Consider the following 12,696-nt stretch of genomic DNA (forward strand, 5'->3'; position numbering starts at 1 on the left):
CTTTGGATTTTCATGAAGTGATCGTCAGGCGGTCACGTGACAACCCAGGGCCAGTTTCATGACTCCATGGTCGGTCCCTCGCCTCGTCATAATTAATTAGGTTTTCTCACCTGAGGCTCAGGCGAGCATTTTTGAATAAATATTAAGCCATCATTTAATCATTTTTCCACCAACAAATCGTCAAATCTTCAGGAGTTCTTCGTATTTGCTCATGTGAGCATATGGACACTACATGGTTGATCCACGGTCCCATGTAGTCGCTCCCTCTTTCGTCCCATGGTTAAATTTCTGACGAACCATGAATTGATCATCAATTGATCAAATTAGGGTTTATGAATCCAAGGATCATCGTTCCAGATTCCAACCTTAATAATTTTACGACGGCCTCATGGTCATTAATTTTATTAATTATGCTCGGTTCAACGACCAGTATTCTAATTAATATTTTTGGTACGCTGCCAATAATCCATCAGATGAGCAACACATGCTCAGACGATCAAATATTCAATAATTCATCACATGAGCAACACTTGCTCAGATGATAAATATTTGCTCAAACCAAGGAATATTGGTTCAACAATCAATATTCAACGATCCACCGAATGAGCAATACTTGCTCACTTCATCGTAAGAATTATACCTCTGTCTCATGACATGTTCAATTCATGAGTTTCAGAACATCATGTTCGACACTCAGCAACTACATGGACTCATCGTCCCATCAAACCACGAAGTCATCAATTGACTAACAAACCACGAGACGTCAATCGTGTCACTTGGGGGGATATCACTTAGGGTTTTGGTCTGGCGGTCTACATCACGTGTGTTCAAACACACGATGGAATGTGAGCAAGTCGTGCATTCAGTTGAAGGAATTCACGAGGTAGTGGGTGGAAAATCGACCAAGTCTCCACACGTTGAGCAACTGGTTTCAAACACGATCTCCACTTCCCCACTCCTTGATTCCATCAACTGTCACATTTCATGGGATCATGGTGTCTAAAATTTCAACAATATAAATAAGTCTTTGAATCATGATTGAAGGATCAACAACATCAGTATCATCAATCTCACGTCAAACTGACAACACGAGATCATCAACTCATCAATTGAGCAACTACTCTCAATTGAGCAATTTCAATCATTCAGAGCTTATCATATTCAGAATTCACACACCCACAATCTTTGATTACCATTGATTCCACGCATTTCTCAGCTTCCCTCCTACAGATCAACCCATCCTCTCTTGTGACCGAATTTATTCTGGAACGCTCATTGTCTTGATTTAGGCCGGAATCTCAATATTCAACTTGCTAGCCGAACAATCTCCAGAATCGCTATGGAGAGTTAAACTCTATAAGTTGCGAAATATCCACTTTCTCATACTTGAAGAAACCAAGTCCACTTGCTCATAACAGGAGGAACACACACTCCTACTTCTTCTCTTCACAGGAGGAACAGACACTCATATCATATGCCTTACTTCTACAACTCATGTTGCAATCAAAGAACAAAAGAACTAGCACAAAGGATAAGAAATGAAGCCGAAAATTCTACTGACACTTCTTTTCTTTACAACTTTGTTGTTCTTTCTTCTCTGTTCTAGTCACGCTTCTGCCACAAGCTCTAACTATTCTTCCAAAGTTTGCCACACTTTGTAGGTTTTTCAAGTTTCCGCCACAAACTCTTCAACCAACATGACACCATCCTCCCTTAAGCTCAAACATAACCACGCAACATTCCTTGTCATTCTAAGTCTCTGAATTCAATTTCAACTTCATCAAACTGTACCAGTCCTGACTGCATACCAGTTTTGATCCTCCATCAAACTGTACCAGTCCTCTTTACTGCAACACCAACTTTCATCCTCTACTTATATTGATTTCGAATCCATAACCTAATCCTCTGAAACAACCACTCACCCAAAGCTTATTCACCTTCTAAAATCAACCAATGCTCTGCCACGGCAAACCCGTCAATAACCAAACAAACACGTTCCCCTTTTCTTTTTTTTTCTTTTTTTTGCCAATAAGCTTCTCCCTGATTTCTGTAATTCTTAACATTCCATCGTCTCAGTCTTCAACCAAAGCTCGGTCAACAACGTCACCATCTTGACTGACCAGCTTAGGACAACAGATTCCGTAATCTCCTCCATCCGTGCTTGTCTCAACTTTGTGTATTACAACTCGAGCAACCACAGTTCGTCCCACAGTTTGTCCCACCTTCTTTTAATAAACTCTCGTCTTGTCCCTTGGTGAAGACTTACACGGACACAGCTTGCATCAGGTCTTTGAGCAGAAACATATTTCGGTGAACTTCGAGCCCTTCTTATCTTCACTTCCAACGGCTTCATCACATTAACTTCGGTAATGGCAGCAAGTCATCGAACCTTTTCTGCTACATCAATGGCACCAACATCACAGCATCCATCTCACCTTCATCCGAGCAGTCCATAGAATCATCACCACTTCAATATTCCCGAGCTCCATCGATGATCTTCATCGTTTACCACTGATACTAGCAGCAACGCACTACTGCACCATAACAACACCTGCCAAACTCTTCCTCTTTTTTTTTCTTTTTTTTTCGGCTAAAGCTCGTCATCTCTGCCTTTCGTTCTCGTTCTCAGCTTAAGAACACGCACAACGGCAAAACTTTTTTTCGTTTTCTGTGTTGATTTCGATTCTCGTTCTCAGCTTAAGAACACGCACAACAGCAAAACTTTCTTTCGTTTTCTGTGTTGATTTCGAATCAACAGATTCGATCTTTGTTGAACAGTTACCAACACCGTTACTGCAATCTTCTCTATTTTGCTTCGCAACAGATGACAGCATCACTTTTTTAGAACCCTAACTTTCGACCTTTTTTTTTTTTTTCTTCAAGACTCAGACGAACAAATCCTTCACGAACATTAAGAACACAAACGCAACACCTTCAAACTTCTCACAATTATTCTTTAAACGACTTTCTCTGGCTCTCTACCTCTCCCCTCTCTTCCTCTCACCTAGCTATGATACCAAATGTAGGATCGAGCAAGAGAGAGGAGAGCACAACGGGAAAGCATAAAACAACTACATTGATAATCAAATTCGGTGTACAATTTCTCATGGCTCAACTACCTATTTATAATCTCACAAACTTGACGATCACTCAAACAACTTTCCTAACAAAGATCAAACTCTAAATAAAGACACTTTCCTAACATAAACCGAACTCTAAATAGAACTCTGTAGAACCAAAACACTTGTTTCTCAATATACCTCGACTTCCAAATATAATCTTGTTTTATTATTTCCAACAATTTGTCTCGAGGTCCCGCACTTATGATGACATTTGATTTAGAAGATCATATAATAAAAATGGGTTCCAAATGCTTGGGAAAGCTTACGGAAGCAAGTTGCGTAATCACCAGGTACATGCTAAGAACGTTAAGCTTGCGCACCAGCAGTTTGTATTTATTTAATTTATGACTATTGTTTGTTCCTTGGTGCTTTTTTGATTTATGTAACGCCGCTGATTATTGGCAGCTTTACGAAGTAATGAAGAACGTAACATGGGCACTCTTTGCTAGTCGAAAGGCTCTGAATGCAATAACTATCAATTACAGGAATGGGTTCGTCCAGGTTTTTCATCGATTCCTTCTTCCTGAATCTTAAGAGACTTCCACTGGTAAGAAATTTCTACATTATAAGATGTTTATTTGTCTCGTCTTACTTTTTCCTTTTTGTAAGAAATGAAAGAGAACAGCTGCATTGTGTTTTAGTTGTCCAATGAACGAAATCAAAAAATAGCGGCAATAACAAAAACTGAAAAAGTAGAACCTCGGAAGGGCACTCGCATCGCGCGTACATATTCGCTAGTATAAATAAGGGAAATTAAAAAGTGGAGGATAATTCGGTAACTTGACGAGAAGAAAGAAAGGGAGTACTTCAGTAAGTCTTGCCTTGTTGCAAAAGAAGCTGCAAATCAATTCGGGAATTAAAAACCCCAATTCTTTCTTTACTCTCTCACACCGAAAAGAAAACTGATTCTTTCAGATTGATCGTTTAATCGCAGTAGAGAAGAAGAATTAAAGAATGGCACGATACGATAGAGCCATCACAGTATTCTCACCAGATGGTCATCTCTTTCAGGTGGAGTATGCCCTAGAGGCTGTACGGAAAGGAAACGCAGCTGTTGGTGTTAGAGGTACTGATACTGTTGTTCTTGGTGTTGAGAAGAAATCTACTGCTAAACTTCAAGACTCTAGGTAAACCCTTTTTTCTCTATTTCGCTCTTTATTTTGTTATTTAGATATCGATATTGTAACTTTTTGCTTCAGATTTTGTTCGTTGAAAATGGTGAATTGGTTCTAGCTGAAATTTTAAGGTTTCTGTTAAGGGAGGGTACTTTAGGGAAAATTTAATTGTGTTAGCGGATTAGCAATTGAAACTTAAACCTAGATTTGATTCTAGATCTCAATTTGATTAAACTAGGGTTTGGTAATGAATATTTGCTAAAACCTAAAACTATTACATTGCTGTTGTTATCACATCATAGGCTATCTAATAATTAAATTGAAGAGAACGATTTTTAGTACTAGCCTGAAAGTTTTACCTGAGTAGTTAAGACTAAAGATCCAGTGCTCGTGGTTTTTAGCAGAAACCTAACAGAGCATTCTTGTCTTCAACCGTGCATGATTTCACATTGGAATTGCTGAGAAAGTTAGTAATCCGAAGATTAAACGCACAAACATAAAAATTGGTTAGTTATAATATGAAGTGTACCTAACTTAGAAGATATAAAAACAGTTTTAGGTTTGTTATCAAAACTTCCTTCAAGATCCTTAACAACTTGATCAGCTTGGTATGGAGGATAGGTAAGTCACTGTACCTAACTTAAAAGATATAAAAACAGTTTTAGATTTGTTAATTTAGTTTCAACTTGATCAGCTGGGTATGGAGGATAGGTAAGTCACTGATTAGAAGAATATGGTAATTATAGGATAACAGTCAGGACAAATGTTGTCTCTGACAGTTGACTTCCAGGAACAAAACCTTAATTTCTGAACAACTTACTGGGTATCAAAGTAAGGCTCTGGACAAAACCTGGAATGATTTACCGTAGAAGTGCACCTGCAGCAAATAGGCTTAGGGGTCTTCAATTAGATAAGGGTTTTGGGGGTTTATTATTTTTCTTTAAAGATTCTGGAATGATCCCTAACTGTTGTTTTTTCAGTTAAATAGTATGTTAAGCTAGAACTGACAATAGGCTCGACATTGGATTCACCTTGGTCTTTATCTATTGATTGTGTTAGCTGTTAATTTATGATGTCATGGTATTATCCTAGTTCGAGATTACTAGGTGTTCTGCAGCTTGCAATATGACTTATGAGGTCCTTGCGTAGCTTATTCTGATTTTTATTTATATTTGTCTTTGGTGTTGTTGCAGATCAGTTAGGAAGATTGTTAACCTGGATAATCACATTGCTTTAGCCTGTGCTGGGCTTAAGGCAGATGCACGTGTTTTGATTAACAAAGCAAGGATTGAGTGTCAAAGTCATAGACTCACAGTTGAGGATCCCGTAACTGTTGAATATATCACACGTTACATTGCTGGTCTTCAGCAGAAGTATACACAAAGTGGTGGTGTGAGACCATTTGGGCTATCAACTTTGATTGTGGGTTTTGACCCTCACACTGATGTTCCATCACTCTATCAGACTGATCCCTCAGGGACATTCTCAGCTTGGAAGGCTAATGCAACAGGAAGAAATTCCAACTCTATGCGTGAATTTTTGGAGAAAAACTACAAAGAAACTTCTGGACAAGCAACTGTGAAGCTTGCTATTCGTGCATTGCTCGAGGTATGCTTTCTCCTTTTCGTTTTTGTTGTGTTGGCTATAGGACGTCACTGTAGGGTTTCATGCATGTTGTATATCTAAGTAAGTTAAGTGCCCTCAGCTAATCTCATGACCTTGTTAAGTTAATAGTAGTTTCAATAATGAGCATATGACTCATATTCACTTGACTTCAAGCGATTCATTTTCACTTGACTTCAAGCTTATGAAGTTATGCTAGCTGTACTTAAGTGTGTTTATCCTTAGCCAGCTACGATGACCATATGAATATGATACATTTTTGTGTTGATAGCTATATTTACAGCATCTGATTTGAAATCAAAGATTTCTCACTTAGATTTTAATTAAGTTTTTAGTGTGCATACGTTTCTGTGAGCCTGTTCTTCACAAAAACAAACTTTCACAATGTTTGTTAAGTGCTATTTATGCGATTTTAACTCATGGTGCGTTGAAAAGCTTAGGCAATGAATGAATTATAAGCTGCTGATTTAGGATCCTTGCGGGCATCTTAATCCAAATAAGATGTCCTCAGGAACTAATTTACATGTTAATTACAAGTACTAATCTACTGTGTAACATAAAAATACGGGTGGCTACATGTGAGTTTGGGGAAAATATTTGTTGCTGCTGCAAGGCCCATCTGTTTGTCATTTTTGCTATGCATCTTTGTTTTTTTTTGGTCAAATAGTTTCAAACGATTAATGATTATTGCTATTCATAATTTCCAAAGATTTCTCAAATTTATGGACATACTATCTTGCATGTCTTTGAAGCCCGTGCATCGACTGTGATTTTTGAAGTCGTTGAGAGGTTGGTCCTTTTTTTGTGGGATAGAAATATAGTTCTGAAAATCATGGTTAACGCTGCTAGGATTAGGACTTTGATTTGTCTGATAACTAGCAGATCTGGTTCCTCGAACTCGAAATGTGTGCATGTTGGCCATGCACGACATGTAGATTACTAACTTGGTTCTTTCACATCTAGGTTGTTGAAAGTGGTGGGAAGAACATAGAGATAGCTGTAATGGGAAAAGACAAGGTGTTGCGTCAACTTGAAGAATCTGAGATTGATATCATTGTTGCTGAGATCGAAGCAGAAAAGGAAGCTGCAGAAGCTGCAAAAAAACCAGCTCCAAAGAATACCTAATTTCCATCTCCTAGTAAGTTGGTCCAATTTGCGAAAAATTCTGGATAAAGGTCTGGCAGTGGCTCTCTTGACTGTCACATTTTCTTTAGTTTTATCAGATTTGGATTGAAACTGCTAAAACAGATCTGCTATCCTGGTTTCAATTATACATTTAAGAATTAAACATTCAGTGTTCTGTAAATGGACATCATCTCTTACTTAAATGGACAGCATCTCTAGAAATACATATGTTCTCGTTTTGAAACATTGTTGTTCATACTTTCAATCTTGATTGTTGTTCATACATTGGGGTTGGGGGATGGCCTTGGGCACAGATCAAGTCTGTTGGGCAAGGTAGAAAAATCCCATGGATCATTTACTGGGGGCAGGAATATAGTGGGGATTAAGATGGGGTCTAGAATGCACCCAATGCCGAATCAAATAGGAGTCTCTGACCCCTATGTTTAACAACAGCAAGACTTTACCAACTCTGAATATGAACAGAGTTACTTGTCACATACATGAACAACATCAGACAAAGATCCCGGTTCAAGATAAATTCATGGGGGAAGTGGGATCTCCTTAGGATCTACTCCAGCGTCTAGAAATTGGTTAATTGGTAAAGAGACATGTATCGGAGTCAAGAACTTGCATAAGAGTTCCATAATAACCCAAATCAGAACATGCTCTACCAGCAATAAAGCTTGATTGTAGCACGAATAGAAATTGCATCTTTTAAAATAAAACCAGTGGATTCTCATTCAATAAAGTTGTATAATGCAGACTAACAGAAAAAAGTAGAATTTGTTCTCGGAATAAAGTCACATTTTAAGTTGCAACCATTTCAAAAGATACACACTAGAAATTCTTCGGGGTTCAGTAACCAAATGAAGTCTACAAAATTATCCAACGGACGTTTACAAAATCATTTCTGAAAGTATCATGTCTTCTTAAGAAAAACATCTCCCCCGCAATAAAATACCAGCCTTACATCTTCTTAACGGTACTGCAAAACAAAGAGAAACAAGTATCAGTAACAGCATAGTCCAAGATTCTTAACTACCAACAAAAAAAGGTGTACAGCAATTAAACTAAGTTTTCATCCAGTCTTTCCTAAAATGTCTCAGAGTAAGTCCATTGTTTCTCATCAAGAAAAAGTTAATGAGAAGTAATAAAATGTCTTTCCTAAAATGTCTCAGTTCATAATAAAATGAAAGACTGCAAACCAAAATGTCTCAGACTTTGTTTATACTGGTGGGCTTTATCGGCCCAAGTGTTTTTTTGTGACATATCTGATGGTGGCATGGTGCCAAAATAGGAACGATTTTTTAGGGACATGGTTATTTTTTGAGGGGAACATGGTTTTATTAGCCACCTTCCCTATAGTTATAAGGGGTGTCCTAAAGCATTGAAATGACTAACCTACCCTTAACCTAATTTAATTTAAAACCAACCCAATAACCACCACCTCCTCCCACCACCACCCCCCACCATCGTCGATTACCACCACCACCACCTCCGATTATCACCACCACCAACCACCGATTACCACCACCACCACCGCCCACCACTGCCGATTACCACCACCACCACCTCCGATTATCACCACCACCAACCACCGATTACCACCACCACCTATGATTACCACCACCACCAACCACCACCACCACTGTATGTGTACATATAGCTTAATTTAAAACATTAACAAAGATATCCTCACAAACCCATTACTTGTCATTCGTTTTTGGTTGAATAAATGAGAAGTAATCACTAAAACGAGTTGAAAATGGAAGTTGCAGAGAGGTTTAATGGAGGGTCTTTTTTTTCAGAGAAAAGTTCGGTTATCACGAATTAATTTTTTCTTAACCGAACTCAGAGTTCGGTTGATTCGCAAAAAAATACGTTTAACCGAACTCCTTGTATTAGAACAACACAAGTCCATAAGTTCGGTTCCTTCGCAAAATAAGGATATCACCGAACTTTAGTTTACGAAAATAATGAGAAGTCCACAAGTTCGGTTCGTTCGCAAAAATGTTAAGTTTTCTTTGTAACCGAACTCTACCTTTGAAACTTCGTAACCGAACTCTACCTAATTCGCTAAGAAATAAATTTCGTAGTAACCGAACGTTTACCTAATTGCATATATGCATATATAAGGCCAGTTCGGTTGATTCGCAAAATATGTTGAAGTTTGCGAACCAGCCGAACTTCTAACACTAGGTTACTTTTAACTTGCAGTTCGGTTGGGAACTTGGTTGCGTTGAAGTTTGCGAACTAACCGAACACACAAGATGTACCCAATAAATTGTTAAGTTCAAAGTTCGGTTACCTACCATTTTATCCTAGGTAACCGAACATTACACTGTACGACCAAAACCTCCATTAACGAGCGAGTTCGGTAACCTGCGTGTTTGGAAAACGTAACCGAACTACACTTTCAGGTGTGTTCGGTTACATGTTCTTGACATATGGTAACCGAACTGGCCCAAATCTACATAAAAAATTTCATTTTTTTTGAAAGTTTGGACCAATTCAACCAACATTATCTAAGTTTGAAGCATACTTGGGTACCCAAATACCCTTCCTCCGGTTGTGGTTGGTAAAATCCATCGTTTTTCATGTTTTCCTTCTTCATCTTCTCTAACTTTACTCTCTCAATAATTCTACTTCTTTAAAAAAAAAACATCTGATTTTTTAATCTCACTAATTATCTTTAACTTAATCATCTCACTAATCATTACACTAACTATTATTAACACTAACTAATCATCACCCAAAATTAATCAGGAGGATAATTTAGGTATTAATATAAATATCTAGATAAGGGGTGACCTAGATTTACTTCTAATGTCTTTACCCAAAATAAAACCATGGTCCCCCCCACAAAAACCATGGTCCCCAAAAAATCGTTCCAAAATACGGTCACCAGGTAAAAAAAAGTCATCATCCTTATCCATCCTTTTTTTGGTAATGGCGTAACTACCCTTATATGATTGATGTTAATGATTATGATTAGATTTAATGATAATGATTAATTAGGAATGTTAAGGATTGATTAAAATTAAATTATTAGTGGTAAATTAGTAGAGAAACCAGATTTATGTGAGAGAGTTGGGATTTTTGAGAGGAAGAAGAAGAAGTGAAGAAAAAAAAAATTGGGTTTTGAGATTTTAGTGATTAGATGAAATGTGTGATTCAAATTAGATTCACATGTATACTTATAGACGATGTTTAATCTCCTTTCTTTAGGTTGAATTCTTAAAAAAATTGAATGTTTATAAACTTTTTTGGATTTTCAATGTGCATTCGGCTATAAAATTACTAGCCAAATCTTGTTGGGAAGAACCCTTCGGATGATATTTCTAAAGGCGAACCTAAGAGTATGAAAAAAATATTTGATGTTCGACTTATTTGAACTGCAAACGTCGTTGGCCGAACTTGTACTTCGTAGTTTGGTGTTTTATAAGTTGCAACTTACAAAGTTATGTTCGACTTACTATGATACAGCTGAACCTAGTAGTAAGAAAACACAAGTTAAAGGTTCGGTTATACAACTGCATTTCCAAAACGCGATTTAGAAATGTGAGATTTTTACTTTTTTTTTTGCCGACACTTGAGTAAATTTAAGATTATTTCTGACTTGACATTTTAATAACTAGTCCCGATAAAACTCCTAGATGACGTACTTATTAAAGAAGGCCCTCGGCTACGAGACATAAAATCTATTTTAAAAAAAAATCGTAAAATGAATTATGTCGTTGACGAGTTTTAAACTCTAATAATCTTGTATAACAACTAATATTATGAATCATGTCAATTATGGTAACAATTATAGGTTTTTGACACACCCTTCTCTCTTATTGCTCTGCGCAACTGAATATCAAAAAAAAAGTTTAAACTACCTTTTCTCCTTTTTCTTCTTCTTCAATTCCTTTTCCAAAACTTCAATTACATATCAATTTTTATTAGATTATTGTGTGTTGCCTAGATTTACTCTAATATTAATTAGGGTAAATTTGGGTAACATTTAAATTAGGTTTTTATGCTTTCAAGAAAACTTATCCTTGTTCTACAGGGATTTTAGATTCAGGTTTTGTATATATTTCTCCTGATCGTCTTCTAGCTAATGGATGACTATTGTCATTGTGAAGAATATAATAGCCTTAATGGCACTTTGTTAATATGTGATGGTATAATCATGTATATCATTGACGACGATCTCCTCCGGCGTGACGTAGATCTCTGCAACTCGATAGAAGATCCATGGCTACCGGTTCTAATCGTGATTATGATGTTAATCATGTACTTATTACTCATTGTTATGGGAGCATCAAAATTTGAAGACGCAATCCAAATGGTTGGAAAGAGTTCCAAAAACCATACCTCAAAAAACATCTGATTTTTTGAGTGTGTACTCAATACTTTTAATGTATCTTAGATTTTCTGTATTAGGGGCTCTCATTAAATGTATTTTTTTACAATTCTTTGTTGATGATGTATGAATTTATTTCACTTGTTTACATTTTATTAATATAATTAGTTTAGGGTCTATGTAGCCCCTTGTTCCTTCAGAAAACAAAAAAATCATGTCAATTACAATATTTTCGGTGGATTCTGTACCGTTGCGATGATTAACTAATTTATGTTTAAAGTTGTCAAATTTAACAAAAGAACTAATTGGATTCAACGATTTCGATTATTACTTACGAATTAAACTGAACGGTTAAACATGGCGTATATCTTGTTTCGAGTAATTTTTATAAAAATTATCTACATGCTAAAGAATTACAAATAAAAATTTTCAAGGTAAGATGTCGACTCCGATTTCGTGCACGTTCTCTGATGAGTGTTTATATAACATCTTAATCTTATACTACCTCCATCCCAAATTAGACGAGCTAGTAGTACAATTTACAAATGATTTTTCTCTCAAACTATGCCATGGATATTCATAAATTTTATATCATTGAAAAGCATTTTAAAACACCTACGTAACGAATATAAACATGACTGTCAAATGATATAAAGTCAATTATTAACGAGACAAAATTTGAAAATGACTAGCTCATCTAATTTGAGAAATTAAAATTTCAATAATTATATAATGGTTTAATTTTAACAGTTATATAATAAAATAGGAAATAAAATTCTTTCATAATAAAGTAGGGACCAAAATATTGATTTAGGAGACAGAAACACTAAATACTTTCATAATAAAGCAAAAAAAAGAAGATATAGAAGAAATAGGATAGAAACTTTGATGGATAATGATGGAACTTGGCTGAATAGTAGAAATGAAATAACAACATGTATAACAAAACATTTCAGCAGCATAACTGTTAATCCTACCATCGACAGTAAAATGATATAACTAATCCCAGAATGCATAAATGAAACAGATAATGCCCACCTCTGCTCTATTCCTACAAATGATGAAATAAAAAAAAAGTTTTGTTTTCAATGGAATCCGATAAAAGTCTTGGCCCGGATAGGTTTCCTCATAGCTTTTATCAACAAAATTGGGAGATTATAGAAAATGATCCTGTGTTGATGATCCATAATTTCTTCAGAAGTGGTTGTATCTCTAAGGAACTCGGTACCTCTTTTATTTTCTCATACCTAAGATTTTAAATCCTACTACTGCCGATGAATCCAGACCTACAACCTTAAATAATACCTTGTACAAAATTATTTCAAGAACTTGATGGCTAATAGCATGAAAGAAATGCTTG

The 12,696-nt window shown here is 36.3% G+C and overlaps 1 protein-coding gene across 1 annotated transcript; it reads left to right on the top strand.

The window, feature by feature from the left end:
* Positions 1-3,904: 3,904 nt before the first annotated feature.
* On the top strand, positions 3,905-7,229 carry LOC113357243 (proteasome subunit alpha type-7-like). The gene is made up of 3 exons (XM_026600587.1): positions 3,905-4,249; positions 5,431-5,845; positions 6,824-7,229. Exons 1-3 carry the CDS (start codon positions 4,077-4,079, stop codon positions 6,983-6,985), a joined length of 750 nt encoding a protein of 249 aa, XP_026456372.1. The 5' UTR covers positions 3,905-4,076; the 3' UTR covers positions 6,986-7,229.
* Positions 7,230-12,696: the final 5,467 nt, after the last annotated feature.

This window comes from Papaver somniferum, chromosome 3 (assembly GCF_003573695.1).
Source record: "Papaver somniferum cultivar HN1 chromosome 3, ASM357369v1, whole genome shotgun sequence".
NCBI classification, from domain to species: domain Eukaryota; kingdom Viridiplantae; phylum Streptophyta; class Magnoliopsida; order Ranunculales; family Papaveraceae; genus Papaver; species Papaver somniferum.

What these genes read in the sequence shown, in the direction of transcription:
- LOC113357243 (XM_026600587.1), top strand. Translation starts at nt 4,077, where the DNA reads ATGGCACGATACGATAGAGCCATCACAGTATTCTCACCAGATGGTCAT. An exon ending in GCTAAACTTCAAGACTCTAG is followed by an intron (nt 4,250 to 5,430) that starts GTAAACCCTTTT and finishes GTGTTGTTGCAG; the next exon opens with ATCAGTTAGGAAGATTGTTA. An exon ending in CTATTCGTGCATTGCTCGAG is followed by an intron (nt 5,846 to 6,823) that starts GTATGCTTTCTC and finishes TTTCACATCTAG; the next exon opens with GTTGTTGAAAGTGGTGGGAA.